Genomic DNA, 14,570 nt, shown 5'->3' on the forward strand with positions numbered 1-14,570 from the left:
CTCTGCCTGGGCTGCCCAGGCCTTGGTTCTGGATGTGCAGGAGTGGAGTACGAATAACGAGAGCACTTCACGCTGACAGCGCCCACATGGAGCAGGTGGGCAGGGAGGGCTGAAGAACAGGTGGAGCCCTGACTCTATTCCTCCAACTCTCCAGTGAGTGCAGTGGAGTTGGCGTGGTGAATGGGGTGGATGTTGTCATTTACGGGGGATGTAGGAGAGCAGCAAATGTATCCCTTCCCTGGGCCAATGGGGAAGCAGGGAGGGAATTATGCCTCCAAGGCACAATTTCTTCCCTGTGCTGCTCCTGGGACAGCATTTCTCCATGCCATCCCGTACATAGGCATGTAGCAAAGCCACAATCTAGCTCCAATAGAGAATAATAATTGTAACTGTTAGGTGCTGAGGTTCCATCCAATGCTTTGCAAATACAATAGATACAGATAATACACCTCACGTACCATAACATCTCCCTAATCACGCCTCAGGCACGAGAACATGTACATACTAAAATGGTCTTGAATGTGTTTCCAATGACCAGCAGGGATTGTCTGATAGGGAACGTCCAGATCCAGCTCCTTCCATGGTCTTACAGCAGCCAATATAAATGTAGGGAGGTGATGGAATCTCCTTCCTTAGAGGTTTTTAAGGTCAGGCTTGATAAAGCCCTGGCTGGGATGATTTAGTTGGGGATTGGTCCTGCTTTGAGCAGGGGGTTGGACTAGATACCTCCTGAGGTCCCTTCCAACCCTGATATTCTGTGATTCTATATTCACCCACCAGCTTTGGTGCTACCAGACAGAAGCTAGAGGAGCAGTGCAGAGTGAGGTAAATCACGCAGCTGGTATCCTAATGCTAGTAATAAATTGTACTGGAGAGTTGGGAGTCAATCCCTATACACCGTAGAAGGAAAATGCATATGGGCGCACCCAGTGATGAGCTGCCAAAATATTAACAGGTTCCCTCCTCCTCCTCACCCCACGAGGGGGTCGTGGCCGCCCCCCCCCCCCTGGGACCCCTGCCCCATCCAACCCCCCTTCCCTGTCCCCTGACTACCCCCTGTCACCCCCTCCATCCCCTCCTCTCATTCCTGATTGCCCCCCGCGACTCCTGCCCCATCCAACCACCCCTTCTCCCTGTCCCCTGACTGCCCCTGGATTCCCTGCCCCTGACTGTCCCCTGCCACCCCATCCAACCCCTGCTCCTTCCTGACTGCCCCCCCAGGACCCTTGCCACCATTCAATCCCCCTGTTCCCTGCCCTCTGACTGCCCCACCCCTATCCACCCCTCCACAACCCCAAACTCCCCTTCCCTCTTCCAACACCCCCTCCCTGCTCTCTTCCCCCTTACCGCGCTGCCTGGAGCCGCTCAGCTGGGACCAGCACCAGCATCAGTGCCGCGGGAACCGGGCCGGAGCCGGGGGGCCGGGACCAGCACCCATGCTGCGGGTGCCCGGCTGGGCTGAAGCCGCGGGGCCGTGACCAGCGCCGGCGCCGTGGGGGCCGGGACGGAGCCTCGGGGCCGAAGCTGGGGGCGCTCGGCTGGGGCCGGGACAGGACGGGGATAGGGGTGCTCGGCTGGGACCGGGCTGGGGCTGCTCGGCCGGGACCAGGAGCCGGGCCGGAGGTAGCCACAGGGACGGAGCCAGGGGCACTTAGCTGGGGCCGGGACTGGGCTGGGGGTGCCAGGCTGGAGGGAACCGCTAAGCTGGCCGCATCTCATCCCCCCCCCCCCCGACCCAGCTTACCTGCCCGCTGCTTGTTTCAGGGGAACCAGGGGAGGGGGAGGGGAAGGGTGCAGAGCATTCAGGAGAGGAGGGGGAAGTGAGCTGGGGCCAGGGCAGACTGCCAGAGCTTTTGTTGTCCTGGAACAACCGGTTCTAAAAGGACTTCTACATTTAATAACCGGTTCCTGCGAACCGGTGTGAACCAGCTCCAGCTCACCACTGGGCACACCCAATGGGTCAAACTTCAATATAAGTTTTACTGGGGTAAATCTGAAAAATCCCACTGCCTCCAGTGGAGTTGCTTCTGATTTACACTGGGGTGAGATCAGAATCTGTCCCTTTGTGTTTTAGCCATGAGTCCTTGGTTACTGAAAGAGATGAGATTGGTGCATTGTTAGCCGTGCTGCCGTACTGGTGCAGTGACATGACACAAGAAAAGGCAATAGTTTGCCCACCAAATGCTTATAGTAATTGAAAAAAACGACTTTCTGGACCTTTCAGTAAATTCGATTCAATTAACCGTCTCCATAGGCCAGAAATAGTCAAGTCAAACGTACAGTCTTCCACATTTGCTGATGGAAAAGTGACTCCGATTCCAGATGTACATTTCAGCAGCACTGACAAACCACCACAGCCGCTGAGAGCTGTGTGCGCGCGGCTGGAGTGCTTCCACTCCTTCCTTTGGTGCCTTGTTAATAGGAAATAAAACTGACTTGTGACTTTAATGAGAGACTTCCTTGGAGCCCTCCTAGAGGCATTTGCAAGTCAGGCTGCTTCTCTTGCCCACAGAGGGCTCAGGGCTCTTAACCTCCTAGGGCTGCTTGTAATGTCAACAGCTCACACTTCTCTACACAAGAGATAGCAAGTAGACTTAGTTAGTTCCTGAGACACTGAAAAGCCCCCAGTTAGTAAGTGCTATTGGCAGTGCTTCCTGCACAGACACTGCTAAATAAATGGTGTATTTTCCTTCTCTCTCTACTACACATAAGCAGGGGGGGAAATCACATAAATAATATAAGGAGGAAACAAACTGAATAAGAGAAAACAAACCCATCCTCAACATTTCCCATTAACAAATCAGGATCCCTCCCAGAAAAGGAGAATAGCAAACTTCTTCTTGGGAATGTTATTACAAGGACATGGCAATGCTGTGGTAGGTGCAGTTCCCACTTCCTACCAACAGGTGTCACCAGCATGAATTACAAATATTCTATATGGTACTCCTCCGGGCATGTCAGGTTATAGCCACCCATGGGTGATGGCTTGGGATACATCACAAGCTAACACGGAAATTATGCCTCATGACAGTATCATTTACCTGCTGCCTACTCTTTTGTGTTCAGACAGCACCAGGCTACATCAGTTTCTAAAAATCTGCATTACTTTCCCAAGTAGGTCAATGTATTTTAAAAAAAATTGCTGAGAATTCAAACAACTTTAATCTGATTTCCAGGGCAGCAAATTGCATTAGAAATGGAAGCGCTCATACAGTTTAAAGGCAAATTATATGTTTTGCCTCGAATTAATTTTTGTTTTCCCCCCTTCTCTATTGATAATTATAATCTGTCAGCTTACTCCTACATGCATCTGCACGTATTATGCAGATCCCGATACTTGTAGCTGTCGTTAAAGAAAACCTTTCAGGTTTTAAACAGTGACACATTTGCGTGGGTTCAATTAAAAGGATCCATTTACGGCGTTCTGGGAGATTTGCATTGCTTGGCTAGCCTCCAGCGGAAGTGTTCGCAAAAATACCACGGTACAACAATTACCCTGTCGAGCTGAGAAATCACAATCCCGGATGGAACAATGCAGCCCTGGAGTTCAAGCGCACTAAACATACTCCCAAACCGCAGAAAATGCGGAAGGTTAGAGCATGCCTTGAGGCACTCCCCTGAGCAAATGATGGTGTGAAAACCACTGCACATCAGGAACAGGCCAGAGGAACATACTATCTCCAGGAAACAAAGAGGGGAGTAATTTCCTGCTGCCCTGGACCATCCATTGGTAAAGTTACTATCCCTTCCTCCCTGCTGGCTCAGCTACTGCCCAGCAAGTGGGATCCTGCCTCCCCTTCACCCCACCCCACCAAATCCTCAGTCCCAGAAGGAGTTCCTATGCTCCTATGCAGGTGTCCCAAAGTCTGGGTCACTTGCACTGGATTGTAGCTGTGGACATGGGAATGTTGCCAACATGACAGGCTAGTCCAGACTTTTGTTCTATAATATATATGCCCTGACCTATGATATTTTGCCACTATGGGATGGGGGGAGACAGAGGGACACCACCCACGTAGCCGTGGTTGTGCCTGTGACCGAGAGAGAAGCACTGGCAAGTAGAGCTGGGCAAAAGTTTGCAACCGAAACTTTTTGGAGTGAAAAATGCGGATTTGGGTAGACCGATGTATTTCGCAAAAATCATGTCAATTTCGCCAAAGAGTTTCAGTTAAAATAAATGAGATTAAAATCGTAACCTTTGGTTTCACCCTTTTCAAAACGAAATGTTAGGATTCAAGATGACGTCTTGTTTTGAAATTGCCTTCAGTTTTATGTAAACGGTGTTGAAAGAAAAAGCTTTAAATCCAAACAAAATGGTTCAGTGGATCCGAAACATCGGTTTCAACTTTTTGCTTGGCAAGATTTTTTTTTTTTAAATAATCATTTTGGATCAACCTGAAATGATTTCTCCCAACCCTCTGTGGGTTTTCTAACAGCCAGTGACCCAAATAATCACTTTTTCACACGGTATAAGGTGAAAGATGGTGCTTCTCACAGCAGTAACCAGGAGCCTTCCCCAAGTGCAGCAGATTGTGTTTCTATTGCTCTGTCCCAGTGAGTATGTCAAGTCCTCCTGGGACACACAGCCCCTCATCCATGATGGCATGAGCTGGTGCAAATGGTAAACGCTCATGTGTGCACTCGGGGTGGGGGGTTGAATTTGTGCTTTTTGTCCTTAAAATATGCAGTTGTATCCACCAGAAAATCAATACTTTGTCAGCTAATGTCTAAGGATTTCGGCCCATTCCTATAACGTGGTAAATTTGTTTTCATTGTTTATAATTGGCCTAGGTTTGGAACATGTACATTACCTAACTGCCAGCGCCTCCACTTGTATTATTTGCTGTGCCATTTGATTTCTGTTTTTATCTTTCAAACCTGTCAGGCGTTCCCAGAAAATACAGAAAATCCTTGTGTGGTGTCAGACATGGTGCCAGTTCCTTGTGCCTCTCTGAGACTGAAGCATTTGAAATAAGCAGTTGTTAATTGTTTGTTTGGAAAATGCACGTCTTGTACACCTAGGAAACATTGTAAAAATTAGTTCATCAGCTACAGCAGTGCGGGAAGAGTCCATTGTTTTGTCACCATTTTCAATTCCAATGAGCCTATTTTGATCCCTGGCATGTGGACATGTATAACCCTCTATTTCTTGCCATAAGATCCAATTAAATTCATTCCCCTTTCATTTGCAGGCTGTAGAGTCACTAGTTAAAATCTACCCCTTATCAGCTGAGTGCTTAGTCTGTGGACGAACCTAGGATAAAAAAAGTAGGTGTGTGGTATTCGTCGTCAATACAAAGGAAGATTGGAATATTTTATAGGAAGATCTGGATGACCTTGAAGATTGGAGTAATGGAAGTGGGGTAAAATTCAATAGTACAAAGTGTAAGGTGATACACTTAGCGTCTAATAAGTAGAACTTCTGTTATAAGCTGGGAGCTCATCAGTTGAAAGCAAGAGATGAAAAGAGAGACCTGGGTGTGTGGGTCGATCACAAGGTGACTATGAGCCACTAATGTGATGCAGCTTCAAAAAAACCCTGAGATCCTAGGATGTACCAGGCGAGGAATTTCCAGGAGAGACAGGGCAGTGTTAATGCCATTGTACAAGGCACTGGTAAGACCTCATTTGGAATGCTGTGCACCCATGTTCAAGAAAGATTAATTCAAGCTGGCACAGGTGCAGAGAAGAGCTACTAAGATGATCAGGGGAATGGAGGCCCTATCTTATCAGAGGAAATTGAAGAGCTTGGCTTGTTTAGCCCAGTGAGATGAAAGCTGAGAGGGGATCTGATTGCTCCCTATAAATACATCAGGATGGTAAACACCAGGGAGGGTGAAGAACAATTTAAGCTGAAGGAAAGTGTTGGCACAAGAAAAAGTGGGTGTAAACTGGCCATGAGCAAATTCAGGCTGGATATCAGAAGAAGTTTCATAACCATCTGAGGGATGAGGTTCTGGAACATCCTCCAAATTGGAGTTGTGAGGGCAAATAACTTAATTAGGTTTGAGAGAGAGATGGACAAATTTAGGAGTGGGATTGTATGATGGGGGTGCTTGTGATGGGTAGGGGGTCCCATCCAGTTTGTCTTATGTTCCTAAAATTTCATGCTTCAGGGCTTTAGCCAGTCACCTGCAGGGATCAGGAAGGGAGGTGTTAGCTGCCTTTCCATGCTGTGCGGGCAGGAAGGAACAAGCTGCTTCCAGCCACAGGGGAGCAGGGGGATGGCGGGAGAGAAGAGATGAGCTCTGCGAAGATACAGGCCAGGTCATCTCTTCCCCCCCGCCCTTCTCTGCGGCTGAAAGCAGCTCCCTTCCCTCCCCTCCCACACAGTGCCAAAAGGCTGCTGCTGGCCACATTCTGGTGTGAACCCTGGCAGAAATCTGAGGGGGGGCGGTGCATGTGACCCTGCGTGCCCCCGCACATGTTGCCTCAGGAAGACACTGCACCAGGTACCAGGAGAGGTGGGTCCGTCCCAGGGGCCCAGCCAGGCATGGAGGGCAGAGAGCGCAGGGCAGGGAGGGGATGGTCTGTTGGTCACACCCCCTCACCCATGTGAGAGAGGTGTATAGGAGTATGTGTGTGTCACCTCTCCCCATGTGAACCCTAAAGCCTTGAAGGTAAGAAGTAAATAAAAAGAATCCAACTACACACTATTTCTTTTTAATGGGCTCAGTCAACTTGATGTTAATTTGAACCTTTGTACTGCAGAGTTCGGATTGATTGCTGTTGTACTCACTTAAATACGAATAATTTTACCAGGTGTCCCATATTCAGCATAGGGAAATAGGGTCACCCTAAACTTGTGCATTGGTGCACCTCAGTCCCTTCTATTCTTTGTCTGTGGCACATAATAGGCCCGTGATATACAGATCGGACGAGATGATCTGTTGGTTTCTTCTGGCCTAGAATTATATGACTCTATACACACAGATTATAAACGTGCCCAAGACCAAAGATGGTGTCTTGCTTGCACTGTGAATCCTGAGGCAATAACCTGCCCTCCATTATGTACTGTCTTTTTCTAAAGTCTGTTCTTTTATATACACCACGTTCTTGAGTTTACTGGACCATTTGCATAGCCTAAGAATTACAAATTCCTAAAGAGTTAGAATGACTCAGACAGGTTTTGTATTTGTTATTTGTACACTGGGCTTAGGGCAGATGTGATCTTGGCGCTCTGTTGTCTGGCTTAGATGGCTGATGTAAGTTGAAGTAGTAACCCCATTTTGCAAACAAGGGGGGGGAAAGAAGGCACCAGGACTATGCCAATGCATCAGTGTGGACTATGCCAATGCCAAGTTGCAGACTTGAACTATTTTTCCTGTTGAAATTAGAGTGGCTCAATTTTTTATACCCTAGGAAAAGTTTGTTTTCCACACTTCCTTATCTCAGAAATGTATTTTTTTTTAGGGTGCAATCAAGTGTGGCAAATTTCAGCCATAAAGGTGACTGTGTTTAGATTGCTGGAGAGGTATGTTTTGGGTACATAGTAAGTTGACTGCAAGTTTTGATCTAAATATGGCCTTGTAACTGGCATGCCAAGTGCCTGGGAGAGTTACATTTGCTGTTACTGATCATGAGCTATACCTATCTCATAGAACTGGAAGGGACCCTGAAAGGTTATTGGGTCCAGGCCCCTGCCTTCACTAGCAGGACCAAATACTCATTTTGCCTCAGATCCCTAAGTAGTTCCCCTCAAGGATTGAACTCACAACCCTGGGTTTAGCAGGCTAATGCTCAAACCACCCTCTCCCCTCTAAAATTCATACTTAGATCACTGGCTGCTGTCAGTTTATTGTATTTCCAAAATCACCTTGTCGTATAGACCTGAAGTGAACGGTGCTCGTGGTATTCATGAATCAGCAGATGCTATAGTTCACTAAGTTCTTAGATTACATCTAAAAATCACACCGCAAGATCTGCTGCGGCTGAAAGGTTAAGCACCGTGTTTCCCTTATCTGTGTTACAAATAACACCCTAGATTATTAAAAATGAGTGAGTTTTAAAGATCTGTTTTATCTGCTTGCCCCTGATCATATTGTTGTACTTCCTCACTTCACTCAGTGGACCAGGAGTAATGAAACTGGTCAGTTTCACTTTCTGGGGATCGTTCTGGACTGTGCTTATGTAGTTTGACGCCAGAGTAACTGCATAGAAATCAAAGGGTTTGTACCGGAGTAAAGAGGGAGCGATGCTGTGAAGAATCAGGCCCTTTGTTTCTGATCAGTTTCATGTTTGTTCTTAAGCATTTACTGCAGCTGCTGTTGGGTTTCGGTTTCCATCACTGAGCCCAGAAACATTCAGATTTAATCAAATAAAACATAAAAGGCCCATTCTCCATTCAGTCTCCAGGCACGTTAGGTTTCATGAGTCCCCCATTTCCATACCAAACCAATTGTTTTATTTAAATATAAACAGTCCCCTTTTCTCAAAACATCATTGTGCCTTAGGATGGCGATTTAGCAAAAGGAAGTACCGTGTAAATGTCCATTATTTTCACATCTCTTTTGACAAATCTTTCTACTAATAAAAATGAAGGAGCTAACCAATATCCAACAGCAATTACGGCTCCCGGGTGAAAGTAGATCCCTCCATATTATCAATGTGACATCAAGGAGTAGCGGCAACTTGGTTCAGTGCCTAGGATTAGGAATCAGGAGACCTCACTGCTCTTCCTAGCTCTGCTCCAGAGCTGCTGTGTGGCCTTGGACAAATCACTGCACTTTTCCCACCCCTTTGTTTATTTCAGTTGTAAACCTCCTTGGGGCAGGTACTGTCTCTCATTACTTGTTTGTACAGAACCTTGCGCAACAGGAACGTGATCTTGGTTGGGCTGCGGTGGTCCATATAAGTCATAATACTCCTCGAGGCGACGCTCAGAAGATAGGCAGGATGTTGCTGATCACTTAAATATTAGACCAGGAGTCTGGGGCCACCTCAATTTGTATCTCCTCAGAGCAGAAGCGGATGAACAAACAGCACTGGCAGCACGACAGCTAAAAGGACTCCTTCATTGGGGAGAGAATCAAGAAATACAGGCTGTGTAGAATAAAGCGGCTGAGTCACTGAGGGAAGCACGGAGGGCTGATCCAAGCCTATCAGTCATTGTGAAGCAGGTTGATGGCATGTTTTGTTTTCTCTAGTCCGGCTGGAAACTGATCGCTCGGCTTATAATGGAGAAGAAAATCAAAAGTCGTCTCTGGTTTTATAGCTGCCCAATGGCCAGGCTGGCTAGAGAGAGATAATTACGTGCCACGCCAAGATAAGGAAGAGATGAAATAGGAGGATATTATTTGTGAACCCAGCAGAGGAGTAAGTTATGGCTGCCCCAGTGCAGGTGTGCCGTATGGGGAGCACGTACAGGGAGGCCTTTCTCCCCCGCTGAATGCACCTTGCACAGAGGGCAGCCATAATTCACTCGCAAGCTTGCAGAGCTCGGTGGCTGGGGTGCTGGCTAGTGCTACTGTTGTCAGCACTAATCACCCCAGAGAGGGCGTGTGTGGGCAAGGAGGGACAAGTACAAAAGCCTCTTTGCACTGCGCTCCTCCAGCTCCCGAGAGACATTTCTGCCTTTCACCAGGAAGATGCCTAGGGCACCCCTGCTTGGGCTCTGCAGCTTCTTCCCGGACGCAGCATCTGGAGCGGCAGAACTCAGCCTAAATCATGGAACAGGTCCAGTTCTTCACTGCAGGCCTACCAGGAGCTGCATGAGTGGCATCAGAATCCGGGCTGGAGGATGTTAATTTAGTTAGGCCCAGCACTAGATTTTGTTTAAAAAGAGAGGGGCATTACAACCTAACCGGAGTTAAATGTTTCAGGCGTTTTAAAGAATGAAACAGAGAGAGGCTTATTTAAAAATAAGAGTAGCAAACACTTCCCTGCGGTGCTGGGCACAACCAGGACAGCACTCTGCTTGGGCGTGAGACGCAGGAAGTGAAACAGACTAGAAACAAAAGTGACACTATCGAGGTCTGTTTCATTGAAGACGCTGAGGGTGAAGTGCAGAAAAGTAAACAAGTAGCAAAAGCAATGAAAAGAAAATGAGACATTTCCAAGGCTTTGAGTCTTAATAATCTAAGTAGGGCCTGGATGTGTAGGGTGGGAAGTCACAGGGGCTGGTCTGTCTCTGCTCCCATAGAAGTCGGTGGTGCGACTCCCTCAGACTTCACTGGCAGCAGAGTTTGCCCAGTGTTGAGCAGCCGGTGGAAAGAGATAGGAGGACCCATCGTGGTGACAGGATTCAGCCCAAGAGCTGAGGCACTCTCAATTCCTATCGCAATATTCGCAAAGAAGCCCAAGGAAATTCTGGCTGTTTTACGCCCACAGGTGAACTTTGCATTAGCAAGCCCAAGGTTAGAGAGGTTGGAAGGAATTCGGAGAAGAGCATCAGATGTCACTGAGGCTGGAGGGGCTGACTTCGGACAACATTTGAACAGTATTCAATGTAAATAGTTTGACTCAGGGCTCGTCTACACGGTGCCACAGTCCAGATGACGGCGGTGTGAATTGTAAAGTGCTCTAACGTGCTGCGCTCCAACTGCCCTGTGTAGACCCAGCTGTCATGAATGAAAAGCTTCATGTCAACATAGTCCTGGCTGAATGTGACTACATCCACGAAAACTTGGCACCTTTCTGTTCGCACCAGCAGGGTCTACACAGGACGGCTAGACTTCCCTGCAATTCACACACCCCTAGTCTGGACTGTGGCGCTGTGTAGACACGTGTGCGTCTGCCAGTAGTGGGGGAAAGGGAAGTGGTGTGATGGCCACCATCTCGGGGACTGAAACGGGGACCTCCAGAGCTAAAAGCATGAGCAGCTATGACTTGAGCTGAAGAATGAGGCTCTGGAACCAGCTGCTATAACAACTCATATCCTCTGTGGATTGGCACAGAGGCAGGACCTGTAACACACCTTCACCGGTGGGTTACATACACGTTGGAGAAATACTCACAGTGGTGCCAGTGGGTATAACTAGGAGAAATTGCGTGGAATAAAGCAAAGAGAAGTTTTAGTTGAACACCAGGAAAAATGGCTGTGAGATTACTAGACAGTGGAATGAGGGAAAAGGTAGAACCGGTCTCCAAACGGAGGAGGTAGAACCCTCATCACCAGGAACATACAAAGTTCGACTGGAGAAAACACTGGAGACTCATGGAGGGAATAATCCTGCACTGGTCTGTAATAAATTAGACCTCCAGTTGAAGTCTCACTTGCAAACACACTCATTGCTCTGAGATTCTGCACAAGGGTTTTCCTAAGAACATCTCAAATGTGTGGTTTATGCATTGCTGCAAGACGGGGTATAGCGGGGTGGTCACCCGCTCCTGCCCTGAGGGGCTTAGAACAGCGCAGCAGAGGGTTGTGGCTGGGGAAAGCTGCTCCCAGGCTGCTTAGGGAAGTAGGCACACCTGGGAGCCATGCCCCAAACAGACCACAGCCGGCCCCTATAAAAAGGCTTTGAGCCAGGAGCCCAAACAGACTCTCTCTGCCTTCAGAGGGAGAGGGGCCTGGCTGCTGGGAAGCTCAGAGTGCCTAGAGTGAGGCAGGGCTGTCCAAGGCCCATAGAGGCACTGGGTTGCAGAGAAAGGCAGCAGCTCCAGACCCAACCTTGCCTATGATGAGTGGCTTTTACACTGCAGTCTGCCCCAGGGAGTGGGGGCTTGGTGATGACTGGCAGTAGCCCAGACTGATACAAGGTGGGGATTAGAGGGTTGGAGGTTCCCCAGAGAGGGGAGACCCCGAGGCAGAGTGTGGGGGTATTGCCAGGGGGCAGCACCCCAGATAAAAGGGCACTGGGGTCTGAGAGGGGCACAGGGCCAGCGGCAAGCAGGACACCGGCCTGCAGAGGGCGCTCTGGAGGCTGGCGAGCTAATTCCCTGAGATGACCAGCAGGAGGCACCGCAGGGGTGAGTCGTGCACGCCTACACTGTGTTACTTCACAATGGTTTTCTTCCCTCTCTTTTCCTTCTTCAGGAAAGAAAAAATGCCCCCCTTCAAATGTGCCACCCGGCGGGGCCCAGGGAATAGCCACGCAGGCCGCAAGCTAGAGAAGAGAAGCCAGACGAATCCTACGGAGCACTCTCACTCGTCATAAGGACATTGGGAAGCAGGCACTGCGGAAGTGGAGTCTGATCAGCCCCTTGGGGGGTTGAAATTGGTCTTTTCCCCCCAGATAAGTAAAATAACAAATAGTCAGGGGTGGGGTGGGGTGGTGGCGAAATCAGCTAGAAATGTTACTCTTGTTTTCTTTTTACCAATGGTCAATCAGTTCCAGGCCTTTTGGCGCAGCTCTGAAAAACATGAACAGATTGATTCACAAAAATCATTAACTGTAGCTGAACAGCCGTTAGTTACAAAGCAGGGAGGAGGGACCCCCAAACCTCTCCCCCTCTATCTTTAAAGGAGTCATTGATTCACTGAGCAAACAATTCAAAGCCCCCCATCACCCAGGGCAATTTCTACCCCGTTAGTGTAAAATTCAGAAGGCTTTGTGCAAGTCTCGTGTGCTATTGCAGTTACCGTGGGCTGTCGTGTATAGAAATAGCCCATGGGGGGTAGGCAGGCATGCTCCTGTGTACCCCGCTTTGTGGCATCCTTCATTTCCTGGCACACATTTTTGCTCTTCCATCAGATCTTGTCATGAGAGACTCCTGTAGCGCTGTTAATTGAGAGAGACGCAGGCACACCGATGTGTGTGATGGTTCTCGCTCACAGAGCATGAGCTGAGTTGGGATGGGGGAGGATGTGTGGTGCCCAGGTAGGACCCTTGGGTGTCATTATTGTGCCTGCAGAAGCCAGTTCCCGGCATTACGCTCACCGGCAGCCCAGGCTAGCCCCGTATAAGAGGCATCGTCTGTGTTCCCCAAGCAGCTGCTGGGTATGTACGGGAATACGCCCAGACCTGCCCCCAGAGCAATACAAACTGTTGGCAGCATTGATTGGCCTCCCCCTCTTGGTTGCTTCATGATGGGGGTGAGGGGCAAAGCACAGGGGACCCCTTGACTCTTCTTCCCCCCACCTCCACAAGCTACTCTGGCCCGTAGTATCTACACGCATTGAAACTTGTGCTAAAAGCCATCTCCAGCAGGCAGCCTCCTCCCCAGGCCTCATGTGACCGACCTGACGTGTCCCTCTGCTTTTCAGGGAAAGCGAGTGGAAACTCTAGGTAAAAACCTGCTCACTGTTCCCTTCTGTGATCACCTTCTGCAGGTTCTATGGGGTTAGGAAACCAGATGTTAGTGATGGGGCTCGACCTCTCCATTCCCGAAGTTTAGCTCTGGATCTTAGGGCCAGATTCTCAGCTGTTGATCCCTGATCCTGCGCTGGCCATGGTGCTGAAAAGGCCCTAGGCAAAATTGAAAGCAGCTTTAGTTTGTTACACTGGCTGCAGTTGTCTCACATGGACTGCTGCACTAGCTGGGCAGCTGGCAAAGCGCTGGGCACTCCACCCCCCTGTGAATATCCTCATCCTGTCCCCAGCGTGCCCCTGTCTGGTGAGTGTACATGGCTCTATGGGGTATGAGGCTTCCCCTCTCATAGGAGGATGCTTGGCTGGCCCATTAGGGCAGCTTTCCACTTGCCTTGCACTGACAAGGAAGCCCAGGGCAGAAGATACGGCTTCGAGTTCTGCAGCTCGGGTACAGGTCTCACCCACAGCTATCTGGTGATGTTTGAATATACAGCCAAACCTACAGCCTGTGCATCAGTTGTATCCTCCCACCCCCACACACACACAGCCTCATGGTGGGTATAAATGAGGGCAGAATATGGCCCTGTTTGGATCTGAAAAAGAAGCAAGTCCCAAGAAAGCGACAAAACTGTAAATGCACAGATGTTGTCAAATACAATCCATCAACCTGATTTTTTTTTAATCTCTGGGAAGGGGAGAGACAGGAGAATAGGAAACAAGTTGAGAACAAGAAATAAGATGACCCACGGGAAGGAAAATGATAAAAACAAACTCAATATTGTCAGCATTTCAAGGTTACAGGGTTAAACTGTGTGCATTTTTAAGGAGGGTAAAATGCCTTAATATGATGAATACCAATGCACCTAAAAGGCACAGTGCTGCTGTCCTGGCTCTATAAGCAGAGTAATGAATAGTGGGTGACAGCATGATAATTAAAATGACCTCTTGGAGATATGGATTAGAAGGCACGCAGAGCGGGGATAACTTGTCCTTTGAATTAATCTAGTGTTAATTTATTACTATAGTTGGATTTTATAAGGTTTTAGTGGAATACTTTCAAAGTTGGTTTACTTGGAGGGGAAAAAAATGTTCCCTTTGCATGTTGATTGAAACAAAACACTTGCAGAATTCCTTGGTGTTTCTTTCTGAATGGCTCCATGTATCTAGGATTTCAAGATATTCGTTGGAGAATCTACTCTGGAAAGAATGAATAAAGTGATAGATGCAACAACTGAGCATGTCTTTGCATTTTCCTTCTCTTCATCCCTGCAGCTGTGCTCACAATCCTCGGGGGTGGCTAAGGGAGACATGGTCTCTGTCCTGCTACCAGTTCTCAAAGGTTCCTATCATTTGGCTTCTGTATTAATTTACATGGAT

The 14,570-nt window shown here is 48.5% G+C and overlaps 1 protein-coding gene across 2 annotated transcripts in view; it reads left to right on the forward strand.

Moving 5' to 3' along the window:
- Positions 1-14,341, forward strand: part of LOC120371080 (BEN domain-containing protein 5) — a 1,353,498-nt gene extending 1,339,157 nt beyond the window's left edge. For both annotated transcript variants that reach the window (XM_039486580.1, XM_039486581.1), the window contains one exon: positions 11,978-14,341. In XM_039486580.1, coding sequence (XP_039342514.1) covers positions 11,978-12,098 — 121 coding nt within the window. In that variant the 3' untranslated portion in view covers positions 12,099-14,341. The remainder of the gene's footprint in view (positions 1-11,977) is intronic.
- Positions 14,342-14,570: the final 229 nt, after the last annotated feature.

Source organism: Mauremys reevesii, linkage group 8 (assembly GCF_016161935.1).
Source record: "Mauremys reevesii isolate NIE-2019 linkage group 8, ASM1616193v1, whole genome shotgun sequence".
NCBI classification, from domain to species: Eukaryota; Metazoa; Chordata; order Testudines; family Geoemydidae; genus Mauremys; species Mauremys reevesii.